The 26,963-nt window shown below is 42.0% G+C and overlaps 1 protein-coding gene across 4 annotated transcripts in view; it reads left to right on the forward strand.

Annotated features, from left to right (window-relative positions):
- The window catches only part of prkcz (protein kinase C, zeta), a 111,137-nt gene that overhangs the window by 26,536 nt on the left and 57,638 nt on the right, over nt 1-26,963 (forward strand). Inside the window, exon 1 of one of the 4 annotated variants that reach the window (XM_068732948.1) lies at nt 16,669-16,994. The exons of the other annotated variants lie outside the window; for them this stretch is intronic. Coding sequence (XP_068589049.1) covers nt 16,958-16,994 — 37 coding nt within the window. The 5' untranslated portion in view covers nt 16,669-16,957. Of the gene's footprint in view, nt 1-16,668; nt 16,995-26,963 lie in introns of those variants that run through there. 4 annotated transcript variants of the gene reach the window in all.

Raw genomic sequence — 26,963 nt, forward strand, 5'->3', positions numbered from 1 at the left:
CGATGTTCAGAGTCTAATTCATGTTCTTCATATACTAATCGATGCTTGTTAGATGCGGTTTAATATCGGGGCTGAAATGATGAAAGGGTTATTTCCTCAACCCTGTTTCATGTGGGAAAACACCGTAGAGCTCAAAATAATCTGCATGTTTATCCCACCTTCATCTTCTGTTCTATTCTCTCTTGCATTTACAGTATATAGACTTTAACAACACACACATTGTCATACAATACATGTTTTGGCTGGACAACACATTTTTTTTGTTGCATCAAGCTATTTTGAGAATTTGCAACTTCTGGTGAAATTACGATATTGAGGTTTATTGATTTCAAATGGATTTTAAGTAAAAGGGATTGTTCAACCTGTAGGATTAACTCTTTATCTCGCCCTCCGAGATGATTAAAACCATAGCTGTCCTTGTTTGGATTTCATTTAGCATCATTTGTTTGAGTAGAAAGAAACTGCTGACCTGTTTTTGGTGACCCCTTTACACATTGCATTAAAATGCGTCTGGTATCCAGATTGTTTCCTGTTGGTATTGTACCAACTTTTGCCTTGCAAGACTTTATCCAGTTTAGTTTATCTTAATGCTAATGCAGTGTAATTACTGTTAACTTTTCTACATTTAAATATACTATGGCGTTTTGTTGCAGGTTGCAGTGTTACTGTAAGTTATTAATTAGGTACTCATAATACTGAACTTTTTGACCCGCCCTCCCAAACCTGTGATATTTTCTAGAAAGCTTACCGCCGACATAGTCAATTAAAAACGCTACACTCATGTTCAGTAATAATAATAATAATGATAATAACTTTATTTATATAGCACCTTTAAAAGGTGTTTACAAAGTGCTTTTTGACAGACAAAGCAGCAAAAGCAAGGCAATAATAACAATAACAGAAAGCTCAGTGAGACAGTTGATACGATCAAAATAAATAAATAAGATAATATATATATTTATATATTTAATAAAATAATTTAGTAAAATCAACAAATAAAAATAAAACGGAAGCGAGATCACATAAAAGCCAGTCTGTAAAAATGTGTTTTAAGAAGTGATTTAAAAGAGATTACTGATTCGGGGAGCCTCATCTCCTCAAGCAGCTCGCTCCATAGCTGAGGGGCCCTGATGGCAAAGACACGGTCACCTTTAGTTTTCAGCCTCGAACAGCCAGAAGGGCCCCACCCGAGGATCTAAGGATGCGGGCTGGCTCATAGGGGGTCAACATTTCCTTTATATATGTTGGGGCCAGACCCATACGTGCTTTAAAAGTGATCAGTAAAATCTTAAAATCAATTCTAAAACATTGGAGAGAAGCCAGGATTGGGGTGATGTGATGTCATCTGTTAAAACCAGTGAGAAGCCGAGCTGCTGCACTCTGAACTAACATTGCATTCACAATGCGTCCCTGACCACCTCCGCAGGTGGTCTGGCCGATCGGATCACAATCAGTCGTCGATGTGTGTCTGGTGCATCTACACCTTTATCTTCACGTGGTCAGCACATCTGACTGCGAGGGGTAGAGGGGCGTATCAGCCATGTCTGCTCACAGCCACGTGTCAGCAGAAGGAGATAGGTCTCAGAGCTGAGCAGACATTATTCCCCTCACCTCTCCTAACTGCCTCTAGCGAGTGAGCTGCTCATTTAGAGGGAACGACAAAGTCATATGTCAGATGTCCTTTGTGGTTTCCACTAATGAGAGCAGCCGGACATGCATCCAGGCTCCACACCCTTAATACTCAACACACCTCTCGACTCGTAAGCATCTCCAGCTCCAGGAATAGCAGCGGTGGTTTTGTAACGTGTCGGGCCTCCCTGCTGCACTGCAGCACACCCACATGCTCTCAGTGCTGATCACCGAGCAGCCGGAGAGCTCTCTAGCATTGATCCGAATGCGGAAGCTCGTCGGTTCCGCTAGGATGTGTTTGATTTGCAGATAACTGATGTAGTGTGCTGTCAATAGTTAGCTGCGCTACCCATCTGGAGCTCATGTCTGGAGTGTGTGGGGCATTACACATGTAGATTAGACACACAGGTCTATGTCTGCAGCAGCATGGCTTCCCACACAGAGCTACAGCTGTAAATGGTAGCCTTGTTAATAGATCGTTCACTGTGGCACAGCAGAGCCCCATTGTTCCACCTTTAACACACTGCGGTTTTATACTGACCAGAATGATGCATTGTGGATGACAGAGTCACTCTCCTGAGACAGCACTGGGTTTGTGTGAACACTATATGTCCGACTAAAAGCGGTCTTTTTGAATGGGCCATTTCACCGAAACACACAACAAGCTAAAGATTCACTCCAAGTTTATCCTGAAGGAACAAGCAAGTGGACCATGAGTAAAGATTTGCACTTTTCCTTTGTCAGTGAGGCATTTTGGGGGCTAGCACTGTTGCTTGTGAGTCTGTGTATGGTATTAAGCAATCCACATATATGCATCATATACTAGTAGACGTATGATGTATATGTTGGTTTATGATGGGGGCATAGGCCGCTTAAGAGAGACAATATCACCTCTGATAGCAGATAAGGGAAGATTTGTTTTCAGTCTGTGTAAACACACATGAATGCGGCATATTTGTCAGATCATAGTAAACTCTCTATTACTGTCAAACATTTTCCAAAGCAAACCATAGTGTTGTATGCTAGCAGTGAACATGCATATGTCTTGTTTTATTTTCTTTAGTAGTTGCATGCTAATGCAGTTTAAGGGGCCGATTACACAGAGTCACAACGCTACAGGCGACACAAATGATGAAGGGTAGAAAGTTTGATTGTGCATTTGATCATTGTAAATAAATACAACTAGTGAGCACAAATGGTTACGTTTGTAGAGTCCCGGGATGGTTTGCGAATTCCAGCTGTGTGTAGCGCCTCTTTTATATTCCACTGCTGCCGAAAAGACGACAGTGTATTTATAACTCCTCTGGCAAGCCTCCTCGCTCCTTGGGATGCATTGCAGGAAGTGGGATGTCCTTCAACATGGAGCGCTGAGAGTCACAAGCAGGAGGATCGAGGAGACACTAAATTGAGAAATGAGAAAGGCCCCCGGTCTCTTCCACAACGCTTATCACATGTCATCTCTCATGCCACTCAATTGACTCTCCACTCAGGCTGTAATGACTTGGATGATCCAGTGCCATGCAGATGAGTAGGAGTCTTTGGTGACTGCTGTGTCTTCCTGTGAGGCCTTCTGATGGCTGATGAGGCGCGTACACACAGTGAGGTAATCCAGCTCTGATCCTGATGCACCCTCTGAAATACTACCTGGAGCTCTGGAGGCTTTCTCCTTCCAGTTTAATCTCCCATTCATAAATCCTGCGGAAATCATTGCCAAATCTAATGGGATTGTATTGTGTTGGTTTTTATATGTAGGCAGAGCTAAAAGTAATCTCTCAATTTAACCTGTTCTAATATTCTCTTACTATTAGTGCTTAGGGTTACGATAGTAATGATTCCTTTACTTTAGTGAACAGCTGAACACAATTTTACATGCATGGGCAATTCAAAGGAAGAGTTCAACATTTTGGGAAATTCACCCATTTGCTTTCTTAGTACTTTGAACTGTTAATGCATGGTACTGGCACAGATTTGGGAAAAAGAGAACGCTGGCATTGGTTTGGGAATGGATGTCAGCAGTTACCCTGTGTCTGAGTATCAGATAGGGTTAATATATACAGTATCTCTTATATCTTTTTGACATTTTCTTTTGCTACTTCAATGGTCTGCTGCCTTCTGCAGAATTTAACTGGGTCAGTATTACCCTGTAAAGCTATATTTGGCAGTTGGAGTTGGGCCATATTAAGCATGTTGATTTCCAGTGAGTCTTTCACAAAACATGGCTGTGACTGAATGACAATGAAGCCGTCCTCAGTGTTGTCTGATCGATTGGTGCTGAACATCCATTCATAAATCATATTTGGGAACTAGGCCATATACCGTATGTGCAGTTTGTGCTCCCTGATCATTTAATATGACGGTTATGTTATAGCCCCATGTTCTTATTTTTTTATTTGAATGCTGTAAGGAGAGGCAGCCTTCATCTGACGCCTTCAAACTCTTTCAAATTGTGTCGGACAGCTTTACAGCTCATTGCTTAGCAAAGATCTCCAGGCTGTTTATTTAGATTAATTGCACAGAGCTGTTTCAGTAGAATTACATTTTCACATTAAATACCGTCAGCAGGACTCTCCCTCCACATCTTTGTCACCGGTTGATGGGCTGAAGGTTGCTGGTTTGTTTTGAACATATTGGCCAACACAAGTATCAGAAGATACAACTTTGAATCACGCACCTGCATTTGAAACCAAAACTTTATCCTGAGCGGCTTTACACTGGCACTGACATATAATCTTTATGACCTTATGTAGTTGTTGTACAGTGAAACAATGTCCAGTCCTGGTTTTTAGAGCGTGTGTATATTTTTCCTTTTTAATTTGTGTCTATTGTACTTTGTACATTGATTACATAATGTTATTGACTGTGTGAGCCATCAAAGCCGACCCCAACCAGCCAACAGCAGGACACCATCCTGGTCTCTTTTACTCACTGATTCCCAGAAGTGATAGCTCTGAGCTGCAGCTTCATTAGAAGAGAATACAAATGAGAGAGAGAGAGAGAGAGAGAGTCCCCTCAACCAACATATTGCTCGATGGTTGTTCCAAACCGTATCATTTTCACAATAAAAGTAGAAATAAAAAGGGAAAATGACGACAGTAAAACAATAGTCGCAGCCCTACTTCACACATGCCACATATGGTGTCATCTAGTAACAAGTGACAATAAATAATCCATAATTTTGCATGTCACAGTTTTACGAGTTAGGAAAAGTGGAGTCAAATAGCTCCATCATTAGTTAAAGTTAGCTTTGAGTTGGATATTAATCAGTTGGAATCTGGAATCAATCACAGAGAAACCTTACAAAATCAAGATGTTATTTTAATTGCCCACCACTACTTTGGCTTATGACAAGGCATCTTGTAACTAATGGCTAATTTGTATCACATGTGTTGTGGATATTTCCGTGGTCCTAGAGGATGGATCCTAGTATTTTGGTGACCTCAGGACTTTTCTTAAATTGCATCAGCAGGCTAAAATTTGTGCTATTGTCAAATTTGTATTGGCATGAAATCAACTTAGCACATTCAAGGTCCTGAGAGGATGAACCCTTTCTGGTTGGGACATTCAACAAGTTCCCCTCTTACACCGTCCTCAGGACAAAATGTCATCTGTTCACACAACGTTTCCATTATCTAACAGGCAGATTACCATGGAATATGCTTTTTACATTCAGGCCACCAAGAAGATAAACCCTTTCAATGCTAATTGCCCGTGACCTTCCCTTTAGTGCCACCCTGTGGAAAAAGGTCTCTGAGCCTCTAGAAATACTAAAACATCCCATATATTCATAGTGAGAGTTGTTATTATCACTGCAGCCTTTACCAGGATTCTTGGTGAGGCTAATAGGACGATAATAATACTTTGATGAACATTAAGAGCAGTAGGAATGGATGAATTCCTGTGTCTCTCACATTACATCATCAGGCCAAATGGCTGACTGCCCAACCAAAGCAAACATGTCCCACTTCTTCTATCATGGATGCAGTACAGGGACAGCTTGCAGTGCCACCTCATCCTCAGAGCTCTCCAACTTTTGATCCGCTGGGTTTCCCCTCGTCTGACAGGCCTATGACTCCGAGTCGACTTCATCAAGTCTCATTCTAGTCCTATCTGTCTCTCGCTGTGAGCTTTCTCCTCTGATATATCTAGTCTGACAAGCTGAAAAAAGGGTCAGTGAATCCTCGTGTCCACTACTGTGTCCTCAAAGTCTCTGAAAGCACATTTAAAGCACGTTTACGTACAAGGGATCTTAGGGTCTGTTTTGTTAAGCCAGGAAGTTGACCCACATCAGAGATGAGTTATCACCAAAAGGCATGGGTTGAAACATAGAGCATAACTGCCATAAGTACGTAGCTACATTCAAGCCATTCAAAACCCAATAATGAGTGAATGTGAATGTTTCCACTGATCAGTCAGTCAGTGAATGACTTTTCAAATTCAAACAATCCAATCAAGCTGACAGATACATAATCGGCACTATATTTCCAGCTTATACAGTTGTTAGTCCTATCATGTTAGCAATCAGCTGCTTCCTAAAACATTCAGAGCAGTCTTACATTCAGTTAGAGTGGTGTTTGTGTCCAGCTGACAAATCTAAGACCAATATTCTCTCTCCCTTTAGCTCTGATGTTGTCCCCAACAGCTCTTGAGACAAGTGCCTCGGTATTAAGGCCTTTACACACCGTGGACGTGACAAATAAACAATACGAAAATGCTAAATACTTCAGCTCTCTTTGTCAAGATTAAAAGGAATAATACAGTTGGCATTCGGACAACTTGCTGTAGCGGTTTCAGAAATATAGGCACAGCTCAACACGTTCGATGCCTTTATTGGAGATGCGAAAGCCCAGAAATATCAAACTTGTTCCAAGAAAAAGTAGCCTAAGCCCTTTTTCTGCCACGCAATATTTGCATTCTCTGCAAAATTACTCATGAAAAAATACAACAGTTTAAAAACACAAGAATCAAACCTGTGTAAAGGCATTTAGTCTGCCAGCAACAAGGTAACTTTGTCATCATACAGTAGGTTTGTCAGTGACTCCTATGGGGGCTGATGAGAGGAGGTTAGACTCAAGTAGACTCTTGTAGTCTGAGTAGCACTGACACAGTGGCTGAAATGCAGTCTGTGAACCCACCTGCTGGCGTCTGACTATGATTTTGATTTGAATTGGTTTAAAATGAGCGGACTGTAGACAATGAGCAGCGCTAAGAAAAGTAAGTGTTGGGCAGAATATCTGGATACACCGGAACCCCAGAAATATAACCTCTAGGCCCCAGAGGCTCATCTGTCGTCAGACAGCTGACGGGTTCCAAGATTGGCATCTACCTTAATGATTACTGGCTGATGGATGTTCATGAGAACCCAATCAAATAAACCTTCTAGCAGTTTTGTGCGGTGGCCAGTGAAAACATGACTTAGCACCCAGAGGACGTGTTAGACAGTCGCTGAACTAAGAGATACCAGACGGCATTCTGGCGGGTTCTTGCACAAATATCACTCCTGGGCCTTTTCAGGCATTCTGTGGCTGCTCTTTAATGCCAGAACAGAATGCAAACTCCCACTGCTTCAGATATTTGTTACCGTCCTGTGAGTACACAATGTGCTATTGACCGTACGATCAATATGATATGGTTTTAATCAGATTGTATGTTCTTTTGGATCATATCTCATTAGGAGCATTGGCAGAAAAAGGCAGCTAATGACTGGGTCATTATAACGTCTCTGCATGCTGCCGTCTCACTCCCAATGAGTCTTACTCCCCGGGCACGCCAGCAGGAAGGAGCTCCTCTTCATGTATACATGATTGATTTTTCTCAAAGAACGGCTTTGTTCATCTTTAGGTGTTCAATTCCCTGGGTGGCAATGTTGGTTCTAATATCAAACCAAATGAAGCAGTGCAGAGCATCTCTTCACTTAGTGCGCTGGAGCCAACTCTACCAAACCTACAGTCAATAGTGTGTGCAGTGTGAGACCAATACTGAAGGTCACTAGTGTGGTGTGTTGGGTTGCATTGGGCACCGACCTAACTGTGTTTGATGAACACAAGGCGATGACAAGGTGCTTGTTTTTAATTTGAGTTCCAGAGCACTGGATATGACTTCACATTATCTGATTAAGTAATCTATTTCATCTTTATTTCTTCAGGCTGTCTCACTGAGATTAAGAAACCTGAGAACAATAAACAGAAACAACACAACTATACAACTAACAGGAACTAAAAACAGCTAAAATAATTACAAAAAAACATCAGATAATAAAGCCTTATAATCTCTAGTCTCTAGTGTGAAGGCAGTTTGCAGAGCATTCCCTTTAAAAGCTGCAGAGTTATTGAGGTACATGAGGTATATCTAAGGTTAGGTAGTGATTAGAATGTGTGCTGTTTTATAAATTAATAATATTTAATATGACTTTAAAACTAGAACCTGACCTGACCGATTTCTATTCTTCTTTTGTGAGAGCGACTTCTGGGAAAAACCACAGCCTCAACAAAGTCAACAGTCTTTCTGGAGCAGTGCTTTTCCCTCTCTGCCTATTTTTACTAACTGGGTTGGAACTAAACCTTTAAGTAACACGGTTGTCTCATCCGACTTGAATTTGGGTCATCTCACCCTTCAGATGAAGAAAGGTTCTACTAAAGAGCTGACCATTGAAAGTCTCTTTAACCTGTGCCTCTTTGACCAATCCCTTTCTCCCAAATCCAAAGTGATTACAGCTTTGACATTTTACATGAAGCCCTCAGTTGTGGTTGGCTTTCTGGAGTGCAGTTCATTTATATCTGTGTATTTGTAAAGGCTTTTCTTTCCCTGACACATGTGATGGGGTTGCCTGTGCAGCGGTGGTCTCTCGGGGAAGAGCTTATGAGATTACAGTGTGTTGAATGTTTCATACAAAATTGAAAGAGGGATGCTTTTCTGCTCGCAGCGAGGAGACAGACTCAGAGAGGAAACGTGTTACCTACTAAAATAGGTCTGACTGGCTGCTAGGAGGACGCACCAGAGGGACATGATCGGGGCAACGCGCTAATCTTCAAACAACACCAAGCAAAGCCCACGAACAAAAGGCCCATTTCCACTGACTGTTGGTGTACTAGTGTAACACTAACTTTAAAATGCTTGGTTAGCATTGGCATAAGCAAGCAAATGATTATCTTCCAGTTAGCCTACTAGCGAAGTAGCATAATTATACATAATTCTTTATTCATATAGCACTTTTCAAAACAAATGCTACAAAGTGCTTCATAAGGCAATAAAAGTGAGATAAATGAAGCAAAAGTAGAACGTTTCTAGTAGTTCTGGTGCTGTGCTCATTCCCTCAGCAACAGCTAGACTAATCTGAGCTTTGCAGGGACCACCATAGGGATGCATTTTAAAAAGTACATTTATTTTTTAAAGCGTCATGCACCAAAAGATGTCCAGCCCACATGGGCTTACAAAACATTACAGACAACAAGTAGGAGCATTAATATAATGAGAGTGAAAGACTTGATACATTACACCTCCATGCACATCAGACAATGTCAAAGCAAATAGGAACATAATGCATCTTCCACATTATAGCTATAAAACATAACTTAGGCCCATCTGAGGCACAGACCAGGGGTATTCAATTAAAGTTCAGCGAGGTCCAGTCAGAGAGAATTTCCTCATGCAAACGTCTGGAACATCACGATAATGTCTAACTTGCGCTGTGATTTAGTCCCATATACATTAAAGAAGCCTAGCATTTGTATTAACGTCTGTATGTCGCCAACAACCGTCACAAAGTCATTTAAAATAAAGAAAAGTCAATTCAATATTATCTCAACAATATTTATTGTCAGATTTCAAATTGAACTGAATGAATTATAAATAATACATACTCTATTAATAAATAAATGATCGTCTCTCGCTTCAAGTAAAATAATGATTGGATTTAAAAACATGAAATACATAACAGTAAGCTTTTTAAAAAATGTGCATCTTAAAATAAAGTACTTAATTTTAGAAAAAGAATTGCCCTGTAGCTTTAAATTCAGTTCATTCAGGTGTGAAGTGATGTCAACCAAAAAAACATATTTTTATCATCTTCTAATAAGATAAGTGTGTGTGCATGGACTTTATTTGTGGTTATTAAACCACTTGTTTCAGCTCTGTTCCTCTCTATTAACATCACTGTTGGGCAGTGAATTAACGTGTTAGGATTCTGACCATATTGGGCTCTTGGATTGTTTATTATCTGTGACTTCATTTTGGATGTGAGTGGGTACGTTTGCTAAAAAGAGTTATGCTTTGAATCGTGGTGGCGCTTCACATTACTGCTTTTAATAATCGTCATGGTGTCTGAACATATGAGACACACTGGTTTTGTACTGCCTGTGTGAAGAATTAACATTTAAGAGTCATGTGAAATAACTTCTCTGACTCACATATTTTTTCCGACTGTTAAGTCTCTCTAGTGTGAGTGTGTAAATCTCACTCGAGTCGAGGGCGACGCTTATCGGAATACGCATATTTTATTGGTCGAGCAGCATCATGTGATGTGATTTACAACGTATGCAATTGGTCGGTGTGTTTCCTGGACCACTGAACAAGTGCCATAAAAGCTAGAAAAGCTGCGCCGGTTAAAATACAGGCGCTCCGTCAAAATTGGTTTTAGGTCCAGGGTCCGGATACAACAGCGTCGGGGTCCAGACCCGGGCCGCGGTCCACCTATTAGTGACCCCTGCTTTAGACCCTGTAGTATAAATACTGAGATAGAGACTGCTTAGTGTTGATTTTAGGGGAGGTGGACGTGTCAAATGAACACAGGACTTTCACTTAGTAGACCGCTGGTCATGTCCCATTGTGAGACTAAAAGTCAAATTGACTTATTTTTTTAGGTCAGTTGTTAGTATCGTTTGTCAAGTTAGTCTTTAGTCAATTTAAGTTCAACCACCATCTTTTTCTCATCTAAGTAGCTTTGTTCCTTTCAGTAGTTTATTTTGAGTGTGTGTAAGGGGCGTATGTTGACATGCTGTCTCTGCCGCATACAAAACTGACCCTAGAGCAGCACCTAGAGCGACTCAGTTTGAAGTCTAACAAACACTAGCAAAGCATCTGTATATGACATGTTAGGAAAGAGAACGTGTTGATTCTGTCATCTATCCATTAACCGTGTTGTAAATAACTGCTGGCTTAGTTAGCTTACGTTTATGCTTTCATCACGGTGTTTCAGGGATCGGGTGTGATCATTGCGCTATGGGAGGGTTTTGATTTCAGCTTTCTGGTTTCAATTGGAGCAATGCAGTCAAGACTAGAAAGACAGTGACTGTTGAATGAGGTTCATAAATCACTTCTTTTTTTTTTAAATAGGGATACAATGTCAGCCGTAAAAATGTGAGACCAAGTTATGGGGTGAGGTTTTAAAATAGAAGAAGAGGGTAAAGGAGCTTTAAAGATAACAGTTGTGGTCTGACAAGAAGACATCTACTAAATCTAGGTTCTCCAGACAGAAACCAGAAGAAAGTACCAAGTAGAGGACGTGACTGTAAAAGATTGAAGGATTCAGCTAGATCTAGGAACTCACCAGACATGGAGTATCAAGGACAACATACATTACTATTAGTATCAAACAGAATACTAGAATAATAGATATAAGTTATGAACATCTTCTAATGAGATTGTTGTACCTCGGTGTTTAAACCGAAAACAAGACCATGAAGTCATTCAGTGCCCGATTTTTGTACGTGACCATTTGTCGTGCAGAAGGTCCTCGCTAGAAACATGATCTCAACAAGAAACAATACAGTTCCCTAAAACAAGTGAACATTCAGAACAACCTGAAGCCACTCTTTTTGATTTCTCTCTCTGCTGCTGATCTCATTCTGTTGTGCGGCTGGATTTGGAGCGGTTGTCACGTCCTGCTATTGAACCTCAGCGATGAATAGCGTTAGCCCGGAGCACATCTGTTCAGAGGGCTAATCCACAATGAGGCCGGTTCATTGCATAATGCTCCCACTGGGCAACCGCTTCAGCTGGCACGAACACGCCATGCAACAACGGCGTCGCTGGAGCCGGCCTGAGTGAGGCGCCGTGCCGAGCGGAGAGAGAGGTCTGCTACCGTGAGTCGAGCCGGTTCACGTTCGAGTGCCTCTGACTGTCTGTGGCGGAGCTGTTGGCCTCGTTTTCAGAAGCCTCCTGCTGGCTTTTCCCCTTAATCTAACCCCCCTCTTTCTTATTTCAACCCCCACCCTCATCTGTCCGTCTACTTACTTCTGTTTCACTCACCCTCCCTCTCGTCACCGTTTTCTTTGGTAACCATGTTGTCACATCTGTGCTTTAGTCTGCTTTCTGTGCACCCCATGTCTGACCAGGTCACCTTGCTGTTCGTTGTGTTTTTTGATATTGTGAAGTCAAAGCACTAAACCTGCAATCTTACATAACGCACCAGACTGACTGGCAGTGCGATGGCCTGTTAAGACCATCCTAGACAAAGGGGTCTGAAAGCAGAAAGCTGAGATTTAGTCAGAAATTAATATATCACTGTGGTTTGTGTGTGTGAGGCTTTATTCTGGCTCAGTTGGCTGAGCGTGATGCTTACAGCAACTTTGTTACATTTCAGTACAAGCTGCACAGTGAACAGTTGAGATCCAGTGAAGGTGTGTGTACAGTGTATAGTACTCATATACCGTGGTTGGTCTGCTTCCCATATAAGCGATCATAACTCCCAATCAAGAGTGCGTATTTTGGGGAAGAATGTGTACTGCATGCAGCTGGTGTTGAAATTGAAGACCAGCTTATTGTGAACATTGGCTGCAGTGTCTTCTTATGGCGACTCCTTCACACAGCTCTTCAGGATTCGTTGTTGCACGTGTGCAGAGACGGATGTGCTGAGAGACAACTTCCTGTCAAACTGATGTTGGGTGCTGGTTGATTGTACAGAACTTGTGTTCAATTAGAAAATGGTGAGACATGAGAGAACCAATGACAAGACTGACTCAAAAATATCAATTCATTTCAATCAGTGGATCAGGGTTGAAGTAAAGCTGTGTGGGAAGTTGAACTTTAATGAAGTTTGTCGTGTTCATGTGTGCAGTAGATCTGTATGGGTACTGTCTGTCTTGACGGACGTAGAGAATCCATACTGGAGGAAGCTGTGAGATGAAGAATTCTTCAGTGCTGGAGTATAAACTGCACTAAAAGGAGACCTGGTCTGCACAAAGTTAAGAGTCCATGGTACCAATATGTTTTTTAGAATAAACTAGGTGAACTTTTTATGGCGTTAGTAACATAGCTAGCTAGTTAGCATCCAGCTAAGTTGGAGAGCTATTGTGACGGACTAGCAGCTACAATAGTTCGCCAACTATGACAACTACTGTTACTTCTGTAAAAAAAACTGCAAATTATCATTATGAAGAATATAAAAAGCCCAATATTTGAAAACGGATGCAAAACGTGTAAATAGCATCAAACATGTAAATGCAAGATGTCATGTCCTCTTGAAGGTGCAATGAGTGAGGTCTGGCCTCCTGCTCCAAACAAACGTTTCAACCCATACAATCTAAAGAAACAGTCATCATCAGTTCTAACAAAAAAAGTCAGTTACAAACGAACAGCATGACAAGAGTACGCAAAATTTCAATCAAACTGCTGAAACTCTAAGAAACAAGGAAAAAGACTCTCTGCCGCCAGGAGACTACTTCTCTCAAAGGAGACTAGCAGCTGCTCGGAAAGATGGAACTTCATTTAATGGACGCGTTTGTGTCGGGGGCAAACTTTACGTTCCAGACCCAGCAGCAGCCCGCTGAGAGTCCCGGCGCTGGGTTTTGTGCAGGCTGAATTTGAGTTAACCACTAACTGCTAACTGAAAGTCCATTTCCCAAGTCTGCCGCCAAAGTAGTCTCCTGGTGGCGGGGGGAATTAAAAAATACGTTGTTTTTTTCTTTCTCTCTGCCTTTTCGGATTTAATCCAATAAAAAAAAAAAAAGGTCTACAGACCAGCTCTACTTCTCGTCCTCTCCTGTTGGACTGAGGACAGACTGGACGCTACAGTGAGTCACTATCACCTCTCCAGGTGCTAAAGACAGGACGGACCGGGGCTAGCTGGTTAGCGTTCTCATTTCACTAGATACCTCTGCAACACAACACATAGACATCTTTGACTTAATGTAAAGTATGAATAAAGAGACCTCGTCTGAAAGTACTGTAAGTGAGTGCCAATAAGCACACAGAGTAAAGGGTGTTATCTTCAGTCCCTCCCAGTGGAGAATGTCTTTAAAATGCATCAACAGTGGTGTTTTCTGAAGCACTCCCCGGTGTTGATCCAGAGTGAGTGAGTGGTGGTACTCCACGGCCGGCTCCTGGCAGTGCTGATAACGTCAACATGTCTTGAAGGTTGCTTTTGATAAAGCCGTGGGTCCGGCCCAGAGAATATAGCCTTCCACCCTCACTCTGAAGGAATGTAGAAAATGTTTGCTCAACCTCCTCGATGTTGCAACACTGGCAGGCAAGGAAAGACAGGAGTGTGTCCAAGTCTGTGTTAGGGTGGGAGAAGGAGAGCTATGGGAGTGCCTGTCCTAAAATAATCAAGGTTTTTATGGTGGAATTTATGGGGTTTAATCAGCCCGTTGTCTAAGTCGTGAACTTTTCTTTTGGCGCATCTTCTGGTTTCAGAACATTCACCAACACTCATATCTGCAAGTTAAAAAAAAGAAAAGAATTATGACCAAAATGAATACTCAGCAGGACATTTTGTGTAAAGAAATGTACTTGCCAGTGCTCTCTGGTGGACACATTTTGTAATGGAGACACTGTCTCAAGCCTTTGACAAATACACAACACCTTTATATCTGCAATAACTTGATTTTGGCTTAACATATATATTTTTTTAATCATTTATTTTCGTCTTTTTTTTTCAATCAGGAGACACAAATCAGATGAAGAAAAGATCATTGTTTATTATTAACAGATATGTGAAGATGCATATATCTCTGTAGATCTCTACAGGGAGGTTTGTAATGGAGGGGCGTGTGCATCTGTGCTGACTGGGCGCTGATGGAGGGGCGCCACAGCAACATGAATGTACTAAAGGCAGAGAGACAATCATATTTAAAAAGAGACGGCAGCAAGATCAGACCATGCAATTGTGTGGCTGTGCTATTGGATAGAAGAGACCAGCTGATCAGAACAGCTGATATCATGATTGACAGCCCCAAACAATGAGAGCAAGGACATCAAGAGTGAGCATGAGCGAGAGGAGTGAATGGCAGATGTATGAGAAATAAACTACAGGCTTAAGCATGTAGTTTATTATCTATATCTATATATATATATATATATATATATATATATATATATATATATATATATATATATATCTCTATATATATATATATCTCTATATATATATATATATATATATATATATATATATCAGTTTAGTTTTGATTGTCTCTTAAACCACATGTTGATATAAGTTGATGCATGTTTAACAGATTCAGTGTTTAGAAGAACATGATTCATTTGATGTGGCCAGTTTGTTGGTGTTTTTTAAAAGCAGGTATGACATGTGATACAGTCCCGTATGCATCTTTAACTGCTGGTCAATAGGGAGACTGTATCATGCTACAACAAACTACGGAAAACAGTCTTGTTTCCAAATGTAGAAGATTTCTAGAATTGGTTTCTTATTTTCGCCACGTTGCTTCCTCTTGGATGCACACTGACAGTGTTACATCTGGCCACTTTTATAGAGGTTGACTCCCAGAAACGCTCTGCACACAGCAAAATAAGAAGAGGGCAGGATCTTTGCCACACACTTCTAGTGGGTCAGAAGTGATGATGAGTGATTGTTTTTATATAAGTCTATGGGTTATGATTCTCACTTGGGGTGCGAGAGGTCCCGGGTCCAAATCCCGGACGAGCCCCCATATGTTACAACCCAGCTCAAAGGTTGCAACATAAAGGGAGACAAGACAAGTGGTAAAAGTAATAAATAGACATGTATTTAAAGAACACAAACTAAACTAACAAACAAAACCAATACGCAGTCGTGTCAGAAAGAAGAGGAGCAGCAGCCATGTTCAGATGGTGTGTCTTTATAGCTGGGACCACACCAGGCTCAGGTGTGGCTCATTAGCTTCCGATCAACATCCTGAAAGACAGAAAAGACAGCAAACAGGACACAGACCACTAGTGGAAGGGAGAGGTCGTCACAATGGCAATAAAAGAGGTGGATGAAGAGGAATCTATCTGTTTTCTCTGGGTGTTTTATGGGAATGTGGGTCTTTCAGATCAATTAGAGCAGTACCAGGGTGTTCTTGTTCCACGTTTTATAGTCATTTTGTCACTCAGTGTGGGACTTGCACTGGTCTGGTTTTGGTCTTCACTCGGTCCCGCCTTGCCTTGGTCTTGATCTTGATCTTGACATGGTCTCAACCCCTCACAGTCTTGGCCTTGTCTCAGTCTTGCCCTGCCTTGGACTTGACTTGATCTTAAACCCTCCAAGTCTTGCTCTTGTTTTGGTCTTGCCCTGTCTTGGTCTTGGCTTGGTCTCATTTCCTCTAAGTCTTGGTCTTGGTCTTGACTTGGTCTCAATTCCTCAAAGTCTTGGTCTTGGTCTTGACTTGGTCTCAATTCCTCAAAGTCTTGGTCTTGACGTGGTCTTGAATAAATTGGAACTCAAAGGATTTCAACGTATACAATCCAGTGTTTTGTTCCTATATAGGACAGCATGACATTCTACATGAGCATCTGAAGGTGCTTTAATGTAGCACGCCGAGCTCTCAGTATTCCCATGAACAGAGGGCTATAATTGCATCCAGAGACAGGTCTCTGGGAAAGTGTAGCTGTCATCCAGGATGGGCTCCAATAGGCACAGCACAGCCACTAAAAATAGTCCACAAGGTTTAAATTTAGGTTCAGATGTGTTGTGTGCAGAGGATGCTGCTGTCGGCTCCAGGACTACGGCTGCCATCTTGTGGGTGAAGTGGTGCAACTGCCGCGCGGAGCGGACGGCAGGTTCCTGAGAAAAGCTTCAATCGTGCGGCGCGATCCCCGTCGAGGAAGTGAGGATCATCTGATGCACACGCACACACATACAGAATTAGTGCACGTTTGCTCCTCCGATGTGTACTACTTGTAGTGAGGGTGTAGTGTGACAAAAAGATGACGAGGAGCAGCCTGAAGGGAAATGGAAGTGAATGAGGAGGGAGGGGAGAGAGAGAGAGCGACACAGAGGAACGAGCAAAGCTGTGCCGTGAGAGCAGGAGGAGGAGGAAGCCGGGATGAGGAGAGGAGAAGCAGAGGAGGTGCAGGAGACCACCATGAGATCCGGGCTGTGAAGGCGAGGGAGTGCTAACATTCAGCCGGAGGGATGCTGCTCACGCTGCTGTTCTACCTTCGAGTCAAAGGTAGGGGGATCTGGGTTCAGGGTGGATGGTTCTGTCCCTGGGATTTGGGCGACGCCGGGTCACCTGAGGTCTGCGAAGAGACAGCCAGAGAGCACTTCAGGCGCACTAGGAAGGCTGCATGGGAACCGAGTTGAGTTGAGGTGAGCTGGTGTGCCTTTTGCTGCCGGCGATGGAATCGTTAGTATTCACACTGTGATGGAAATGAGGCTACTTTGATCAAACGTGTTCCTTCTTTTTGATACTAACCATCAAAAATTGCACTGAAATCGCCGCTCTGCACGCATCGTATGCTTTAAATGCAATCAGAGCATGAAGTAGATCCATTCTCCACAAGGTCAGTGAGGCTCCACGGTAGCTGGTACAGAGTGTGTCTTTGGTCCTCTCATCAGCAGCTGCATCTAAATTGAATATCCCCTGTTTTTCTCTTGCTGGGAGCATGTGAGGCTCTCCTTCTCAGTACCATGCGAGCTGCTGATCTGGATCTATGTAAGCCATTTAAACCCTCAGTCTGTCTGTCTCCGCGGAGCAGATACTGGTAACCATGTTACAGGCGTAATATGTGCGTTGATTTAAGGATGGTGTGGCTTTTGTTAACAATTTTCAGCAGTCTGAAGCAGCATTAGACTTGGATAAGCAGAACAACAGTTGAACTCAATTATAGAAGCCATTCTGTACCATATACTACATTGACACTTGTAGTACTAGGCTGAACCGTTATGACAGAATATCTAATAGTGATTAATTTGACTGATATTGTAACTGTGAGAGAATGATAATTTTTACATTATTATTCTCATTTTAATTTTTGCAGAGATCTGTACCAAACAAATATGTTTTCTTAAGTCTGTAGAATATGATGCGTAAGCCAGGACATTTCTGCAAAACCGCAATATTTATTTAAAATTATATTTTGACACAGTTTGCCTTTAATAAAATGATGTGCCATATTGAGGTTTCAATACATTTTTGATGAATTGTTCAGTACTACGTAGTACCTTCTTCAGATTACATGTGCAGTCTATAGGACGGAAAATAGGGAAAAATGGATTCACAATTTACTAGAAAAAGAAACTCATAATCCTCAAAGTTACAAAACAATAATTGCAGGAAAAATCTCAATATATGGTCAATTTATTTTTTATTTTTGTAGAACTTTAAACTGCATCTAACAGTCTCTACCAGCATCTGGAGTTTGGTCAGTTATACATCACGCCACCAAGGTTCCATGCTTTCATGTGATGTGGTAGAAAGGTCCAGAAAAAGCTAGTGAGAAGACCTTGAGTGAGAATTTTATTTTGTCAAAATCCTCAAATGTCATTTTGTCTGACCAGCAGTCCAAAACCCAAAGAGATTAAATGTACAATAGTATAACAGAGACAAAAGCAGCAAATCTCCAGCTGAAAGCTGCTAATGACTTCAACGATAAATGTATTATGAAATAAATACATAAAATGAGCAACTTGTTAATGTAGAACACTTCATATTTCTTTGTTCACCAAACTGGTCAGTAGTATTTTTTTCTCAATGTGAAGGTCTACATACTGTCTTAAATCCTTTTCACCAAAATCGTGATCAAGATTAGTATTGGACTGATTGTGCAGCGCTGCTAAAAAAAACATATAACCCAGAACATTAAAAGCAGCTGTGAGTTGTGATTTGCGCTCTGAACGTGGACATGTTGGAGCAGTCTCAGATGGGTTTGCGTTCCAGAGGGAGGGGGCAGCCATGGAGAGGCGCTTGATCCTGAGTGGTGGAGACCCGAGGTTGGCATAGGAGGAGCGGAGGCTGCAGGAAGGAGGGTGGTGGTGGAGCAGGTCTGTGAGGTAGGAGGGGGGCCTGGTGATGGAGCGCTTTGAGAGTGAGCAGAAAGACTTTGAACTGGATCCGTTTTGGGACAGGAAGCCAGTGGAGGTTCTGGAGGACAGGAGTGACGTGATCACGGGAGCAGGAATGGGTGAGCAGACCAGCAGTGTTTAAGACTCTGGATGATGTGCCTTAAAGAATGCTGACACAGTGTACAGTTGTGGATATGATGAAGATGTAGGTCAGAGCTTCGGCAGAATGTGTTTGTCTGTCATTCATCATTCTTTCTGACATTTTATAGACTCAATGATTATTGATCAAAAGTCAACTAATAAATGGTAAATGGACTGTAGTTGTGTAGCGCTTTTCTAGTCTTTCCGACTGGAGGGGAGGACTGAAAGCGCTTTCACACTATGTCGCAACGTCAAACCACTGATCCTCTGATTGAAGGCCGACCCTGCTCTCCACTAAGCCACAGTCCATAGCCCATAACTGTTAGCTGCATCTCTAAAATACATTCACCAGAGAGTCTTTAGTTACATATTGCTAGCATAGCGTTAACTCTCGTCGCAAAGAGTCATATCGAAGGTCCGTCCTATTTACTGGAGCAGTGAACAGCGTTTCCATTGCATAAAAAGCTGATGGGATGGTAATGATTGTTCCAGGTATTAGCAAACCCTCAGGGTTACCAGGGAAATGGAAATTTATTTTGCAAGGGACCATGGTATAAGCAGAATAATGTCCTTTGAGCTGTCCATAATTAGGAGTCAATGGAGGACAGGTCCTGTCCCTGCGGAGTCTTGTTACTTGTCCCCAAGGTAAATGTTGGAGAAAAAACTAGTGTGGTTGTTTGCGGCTGTTAAAATTCTGGTAAGAAATCTCATGTCTGCAATTTACTGTTTTTTCTATGTGAGTGTACTGGATGTGGATGTTTCATCCAGGTTCATCATGGTTCATAAATAACTGCAGCTGTTGCATTGATGGTCCTGTGTGTGTGTGTGTGTGTGTGTGTGTGTGTGTGTGTGTGTGTGTGTGTGTGTGTGTGTGTGTGTGTGTGTGTGTGTGTGTGTGTGTGTGTGAGATTAGAGAAGATGAAATTAAATGGAAAAAGTTGCTTCCTGCCTGTGGCAACGCTAGCAGCACCAGGCTGTTAAACTAAAACGCAAAGTGATTTAGGACATGATCAATCAGTGACCCTAACACAGGCCTGTCAGTACACACACACACACACACACACACACACACACAGATAAATGTTTTCTCCAAAAATCATTTTAATTCATGTAAATGAAATAAATGATCTAGATATTTGTATGCAGCAAGTGCCAAATTGTATTTTACTGAATATATACAGTACTTTACATTATATTATGTTATGCAGATTTAGTCATGAATCCAGACTATTGTACATAAAGTACTACACACCGATATTAGTACTAATGACTACTCCTAACTTGGTGCAGACCTCCACTATGGCCACTATCTGCCATGTGTTTGGGATCCGCTCTGAAATGGAAACCAAACCTGAAACCTCCAACATCACGCCGATGTTTTCTAATAGCAATAGTGATACATAGTGACTAGTTTTCATTAAAGCAAGATTACCACAAACTGAAGCTTCTCTTGTTGGACAATTATTCATCCTAATACCCATAATGAGGTGATTAACCTTGTGTCGATGGCTTTTATTGTCTCTCCATGAGCCATTTTACATCTTGATTTTGAATGTTGTCCTCTTTGTAAGTTTACAGATTTAGGGAGGCAACACACTCAAATCAGTACCCTACACAGTGAAATACAGAGGACACCATGGTAGAAACATTGTGCTGGTTAGGGAATGTGTGGTGCTAGTACACAAGTACTACAATGAGAAGAAGTTAGTGCACATCAGCATTTGATGGTCTCGATGCCCACTTCAGAGAAACAAAGAAACAAATGTCTCCATATGTTGCCAGCTCTCTGTGGTCTGATATGGATGCGGCTGACTCATCAACATATGACACTGACTTGTCCCAGGGACCTGTCATGCAGTATGTCCATGTCTACCTCCTTTCAACCCCTCTGGCCCTCATAATGCAGCATTCTACCACTCATTCTCAGTGGAAGCTGACCACACTTTGCCGTTTCCTTGCAGTGGTCGCTCTCAGTGTGAACACGGCAAAAGGCTTTACTTGACTTCAGAATGCAGATCAAATTTCAGTGATCCTGACTTTGAAATTGGAAGTCTTTTGTAATTTCATGCACTTTGCAATGCCTGCTCTCTCCCTCTTTATCTGTAACACGCTGATTAAAAGGACCATTGAGTAGATGCTTTAATTAGAAGTCGGACTAAGAGAGTTAATCATGCCACCGTAGAGCATCCCATATCCCAGAGGTCTGACCGTGTCTAAAAATGTCTCAGGGCTGTTTCATTGATCTCTCTCAGCTTCTTTGGAAGTGTCCAGAACATAACTTTAAAAGGAAAAAAAAAAAGTTGACAAGTTCCATAAACCCTGATGGGCCATGGGCAGTACCTTTTATTGCTGAGTACAGCGGTTTCCTCAAGAACTCATTGAAAACATACAGGGCAGTGTATTCCCAGTGTTGGGTTTCTTTTTTCTTTTTTCTTTTGTTTGAAGGATATGTGAGGGAGGGAGGGGGGCGGGCGTTGTTGGTATAGAATGCTACTTTCCTGCGAGTGAGAGGAACAATGTCTGGAAGTGAGTCAAGCCCTCGTAAATGTCCTGTCCTAGAGAGATATGGCAGTACCACCCTGTTCTCCTGCTGCACGGCTCCCCACATAAGATACAGTACAACAGCAGCAGGCAGTCCGCTGCTCTTTGTACCTTCCACGGACGCCATGGCGGGACTGTGCGCTTTGGCCTTTGCATCTGGAGGTAAAGTACTGTGGTTTTGATTCATCACCTGAGAAAGCGTTCTTTCTAGCCTGCGTCTCTCTGACTCTCTCTCTGGCACCTTGGCAGAGAAGTGGGGCAATGCAACACTCATGGTTCTCCAGAGGGAGATGTCGTAATAGGTCAGCTCTGTGAAGGCCTGCTAGTGGAGTGCAAGCGCACGTCTGAGGAAGCCGTGTGTGTGTGGTTGGCATCGCTTTCATGCAGACAGAAAGTCTTAGCTAGATGTAAACAAGAACTGATCTGCCGCTCCCCCCGATCCAGACGTTGTTGTGATGCAGTAATACCATCTGTTCTGACCAGAGGATGTGTTGATAATGTGATTATTATGGGTTACAAAGGAAACAATAGATGAGGCTGGGAAATCCCACTGGCATATTTATCTTTACTTGTGATTGACTGATTTTTGGGTTAGTTTAGTCCGAATATTTACAATATCATGATGCTGAGTCACAGCAGGACTTTGAGGAGAAATGACAAGTCACCATGAAACCACCTTTGGTTCATCTGCGCTCGTATTCTGAGTGTTCTCCTCAGATTTAAAACCAGCACTCTCCAGCACTCTTACTTCCCTACAGCAAAACACTCTGCCTCACTTGAATCTAGTTTGGTGTGTGAATTCACACTTCACACACACACACACACACACACACACACACACACACACACACACACACACACACACACACACACACACCGACCTCTTCTAAAGACGTGGTCCTGGTTCACCCGAGGCGATGAGTGAAGTTGGGATGTTGCTGTTATTTAAAACTTGGTTTGCTCTTTGAAGCTACACTTCTTGTGGAATGTGAATCCAGTAAAGCTCTCTGTGTCTAGAATGCATTATATTCATGCATAATTTGTGATAATCTGCTAATAGCACTGTGTAATTATAGTTATACGCACTCAATGTTAATGCTCTGTAATAATCATTATAAGACATTATGAAGCATTTTACGATGGCATTCTTGTAATACGTTATAATCTTTTTATAATGCATTATTTTCACTGTTATAATTCTAGTGTGTATCGCCCGCCATCAGTTAGAGTGTTCCTGAGCACCTGAGCAGACACCGTCTCTTTATTTCTAGTCTGCTGTGACCCTCCAACAAGCTCCAGTCTCACTGAGCATGTGTCATACCCCATACAAGGTTCAAGGGTCATTTACTGTCATTATGCAACACGGGGATGCACAACCAAATGCAGATGTAGCCCATTTGTAACACAACAAACACATGAGAAACTAAACTAAAGTAAAACAGTAGTACATTCCTGTAGAGCATTTTTTTAATTTGCTCATAATGAATGTAAAGAGCAACAACAGAAACAATTCTCTAGTCAGATAATATGGCCGACATCTTAACATTAAAAACTCTGCATGAGGAAAAACACATTTTCCATGAGCTGTGACTGTGTTTGAGCACCAAGCATCATGATGTGAACACAGAGTCCTCCTCCTCTGGTCCACCAGAGTCCTGCTGTCTGTCCTGATGTCTGTCCAATCAAGTGCAGCTTGATCCTGGACCAAGATGGATCCAGGTCTCTGTGAAGATGTGGGCTCAACAGTCACCGACCTCCCGCTGCTTTCATCCATCTTATTAACTCTGACTGTTGCCATAGCAATAGGCCTCAATGGGCCTTGCTAGACACAAGGAACGCAGAAGACGTGACACTGAAAGGGGGAACTGACAGACTAAATACACAAGGAGAGCAGGGTGATGGATCAGGTGGAACGAATCAGGGTGAGAGTGAACTTACAAAATAAAAGAAGAAACAGACTGAAAAAAATCATCCTGAATGCTTAACTGTCAATGGAGGACCCCAACTGTTAACATAGACCACAAATACAGGTTAGCATTTATTTTTATTTTTAAATCAAAGCACTGAATATCACAGCATGTGACCAGTGTTTTTATTTTAATACTCCTCCCTATCAGCATCCAATATGTATCTTCTAGTCAGGTTCTGTCTTTCACTACAGTTACTAATAGAGATCCAACGTTTTGAACCTGTTTAACAAACAGAAACTCACCATGACAAAAACACAAACCTGTAAATCTCATTGATGTTTTTTTATGACCAAAACTGCTCTAACTTTGGCAGAAAATATTGTGTTCATGTAGGACCTCATTTTTCATATTAAGAAGCTGAATGAGAAAATACGTTTTCAAATCTTTCAGTTTTCAGTCAAAGCGATAACACACACACAGAGCAGCACAGTTTTGCACTTACCATGTTGATTCCACTTTTTTTTAAATTCAATATAATGACATAATATGTCTCTTAAGAATTGTATATGTGAAGTCGTTTGTTCATGCACGATAGTCGATCAATAATAATTGATCTCTGGACTAGTCCCTCCACAGTTGAATGGGGTTCAAAGGTTTGGCCTACTTCTAGCTGCTAAAGTGTTCTCTGTGGAACGCTTTACACCAGCCATGCTATAGAATAGAAAATGTCATCAAAATGTGCTCAGAGGCATTTGTATTCTAAATGGACTGTCAAGATTATTAATAGGATATTCACCATTTAAACCCAGAGATTGATGAATGCAGCCTGTCTCTCAGGCAAACACACAGTGAAGAGGAAACCACTTACTCATGCATTTAAACTTCTTCTGTGTAACCACTCACCTATTCATCTACACTCTGATTAAAGACACACAGCTACGTGCCGCAATTAACCACTTAGTGGAAGCATCTGTCGCAATGAATAATTGAATCACATACACTGTATTTAGCAGCCGTCGTGGGCACTGAGGAAGTGTAACATGATGTGTAGGTTCACCTTCCTCAATCACACAATGCCTTAGTGTGTCTTCCCCCTTCAACTCCATGACTCACCCACTAATACGGGCACGGGGGTAGGAATACTGGGTAACTATGGAAACGCACCACTGTGATTCTCCAAGGCAGGCGGCACTTTCCTTTAGAGGCCCTGAGTTAACAGGATTAGAGGGAAGTCACAGAGGAGACCCTGAAGAGCACAGTTCCTCTGTGTCTGCACTGTCCTGACTCAGAGACGGAGACATATAGCTGCTGAGTGTACCCTTAAAGTGATACTCATACCAACAGAGTACTATTCCATTGGCTAGCTAATCGCTGCCGCACTGCACAGCACTCATACACCAGGTACCGCCGATGACGTCATCACCCGCCCCACAGTGGTGGTACCATTTTGAAGTGTAACGCCCACCCTCTGGTTCCCCTCCAGGTTAAAACATTTAGCTCCGTCAGCACTGTTGCGATTGTTTCGCGCTTCTAGAACCGTCAGCTGTTAATTGTATGGGTTGTAGCTGCTGCGGGCCAATCACATGTCGCATTAAATCGGAGGGCAACATTGGCTCAGTGGTAGAGCAGGGTCGTCCTTCAAACAGAGGCTGTGCCAGCGTTGTATTAATGGGTGTGAATGTTAGTTAGAGTCCTGCTGGCACCTTGCATGATAGCCTTTTCCATCAGTGTATGAATGGAAGTGAATGGGTGATTGATGACATGTAGTGTTAAAGCGCTTTGACTGGTCGGAAGACTAGAAGAGAACTATACAAGTACAGTCCATTTACCATTTGCCATTTAAGGTGATTGGCTACAAGAAAATACAGTGATTTTCTCTAGTTCTGGGTACAAAAGGATTTATTGCAGGTATCATTTGACTGGAGACGTTTTGATACTACTTGCTCCTGGGTTATTTCAGTCGATATATATATATTTTATATATTTTTTTTGTACCCAGAAATATATATATATATATATATATACCTTAAAGGTGTCAATACCCAGCCCAGGTGTACATCCAAGACTGCTATGGCAATGCTACTTCTGTGACATTAGACCTCTGTGTCCATACGCTACCATTCTGACAGGAGTTTGTTGTACCAAGTGTCTGGTCTTTAAATCCCTCTCTGTTATGGGACATTTGCATACAGAGATGAGCACAACTTAAATTTGAGCTGGCACACGTCTTAATGTGCTTGTCAATATTGCTTGTCAAAGAGACTTACTCTACATTGTTTTTGCTGGAATAATGTCAGTGTGTTGTATGTAGTAGACAATAGTTGAGGTTGGGGTTAGAGAAAGAAAAACTGATTCTCTGCTTAAACATTGAACATGATGTGAGGCCCCCTGATAAAAACCATCTGGAAGAAAGGGTTCACCCCAGGGCATGAAAATGTAATCACAGCTCTGCACCCATTGCTCAAGAGACGACCAGCAAATCTGATAGGCGGTATGTCCGACCTGATACTGCACAATAGTGGCAAAAGGAGAAGGGTGGATTTGTTGTTAGGAGAGACTTCTACTTGCAGACAATGTCATCCCGACATCCTCACAGCCAGCTAACAATAGCAGCTATAGGGTGGGCTGTGGCTACCATAGCAACAGAGGCAAAAGATGAGTGAGTGGAGGAGGACATCACAGCCGCGCCCATCACTGGAGCAACCAAGCAGACTGGAAAACCAGGACAGACGGGGGGAGGCACCGGGAGAGATGCTGGTGAATAATTAGTGCGAGTCTGGAAGGCAACGCATGGTATGGCTCAGCCAACCACTTCACTTCATGCTGTGGGGACTTTTTTTGTGGCCAACAGCCAAATGCAACACAGGCAAATTTGTGGATCATTCCTAGATTTGTATTGCAACGGGTTTATCGGTCAATACTTGAAGCTGTATTATGTGTTCCTGCTCTTGCACATGAACTACAGTCCTTATTGCCCTTTTAAAGAGGCACTCCACTGGGCATGGAGTTTGAATAGAAGTGGGCATTGAGCAGGCAGAGAGGGTCTCATGAAAGATGCTATCAAGATGCATAGTGTAGCATTTTTAGAGCTAAAAGTAAAAGTCAGGATATCTCCACCTCTGCCTCATTGGTTTTGAGGATTATTTCCATGTCCCATGAGAAGATCGTCTGTCTCTCAATACTTTCTGACTTCCCTTCCCTGTGTTTTCTGAGGTCCCCATCACTCTGTAACTGTACTTTATTTTAATCATTCTATTGTTGTTGAAAACAACTGAAGTAACATTCTTAGAAATAGAGCTTATTACGGCCTATTTTTATTTAATGTAGGCTATTTATTTTCTATACCTTTTCATTTACGTACATGTTTGCAGCTGTATATTTTCAAACAGTGAAGGACACCTTGTCTTTGCATTTCATTGTGATCACAGTGATTTTCAATAAAAGTGATTGTGACATCTCACATGTCACTTTGACTTGCAGTTAGCCCACTTTGTAGAAAATATCAACCTAAAAATACAGACACCTGATTTTTGGTCCATATC

This window comes from Cebidichthys violaceus, unplaced genomic scaffold, assembly GCF_023349555.1.
Source record: "Cebidichthys violaceus isolate CVI_PGR_0920_01 unplaced genomic scaffold, fCebVio1.0.p SCAF_6, whole genome shotgun sequence".
NCBI lineage: Eukaryota > Metazoa > Chordata > Actinopteri > Perciformes > Stichaeidae > Cebidichthys > Cebidichthys violaceus.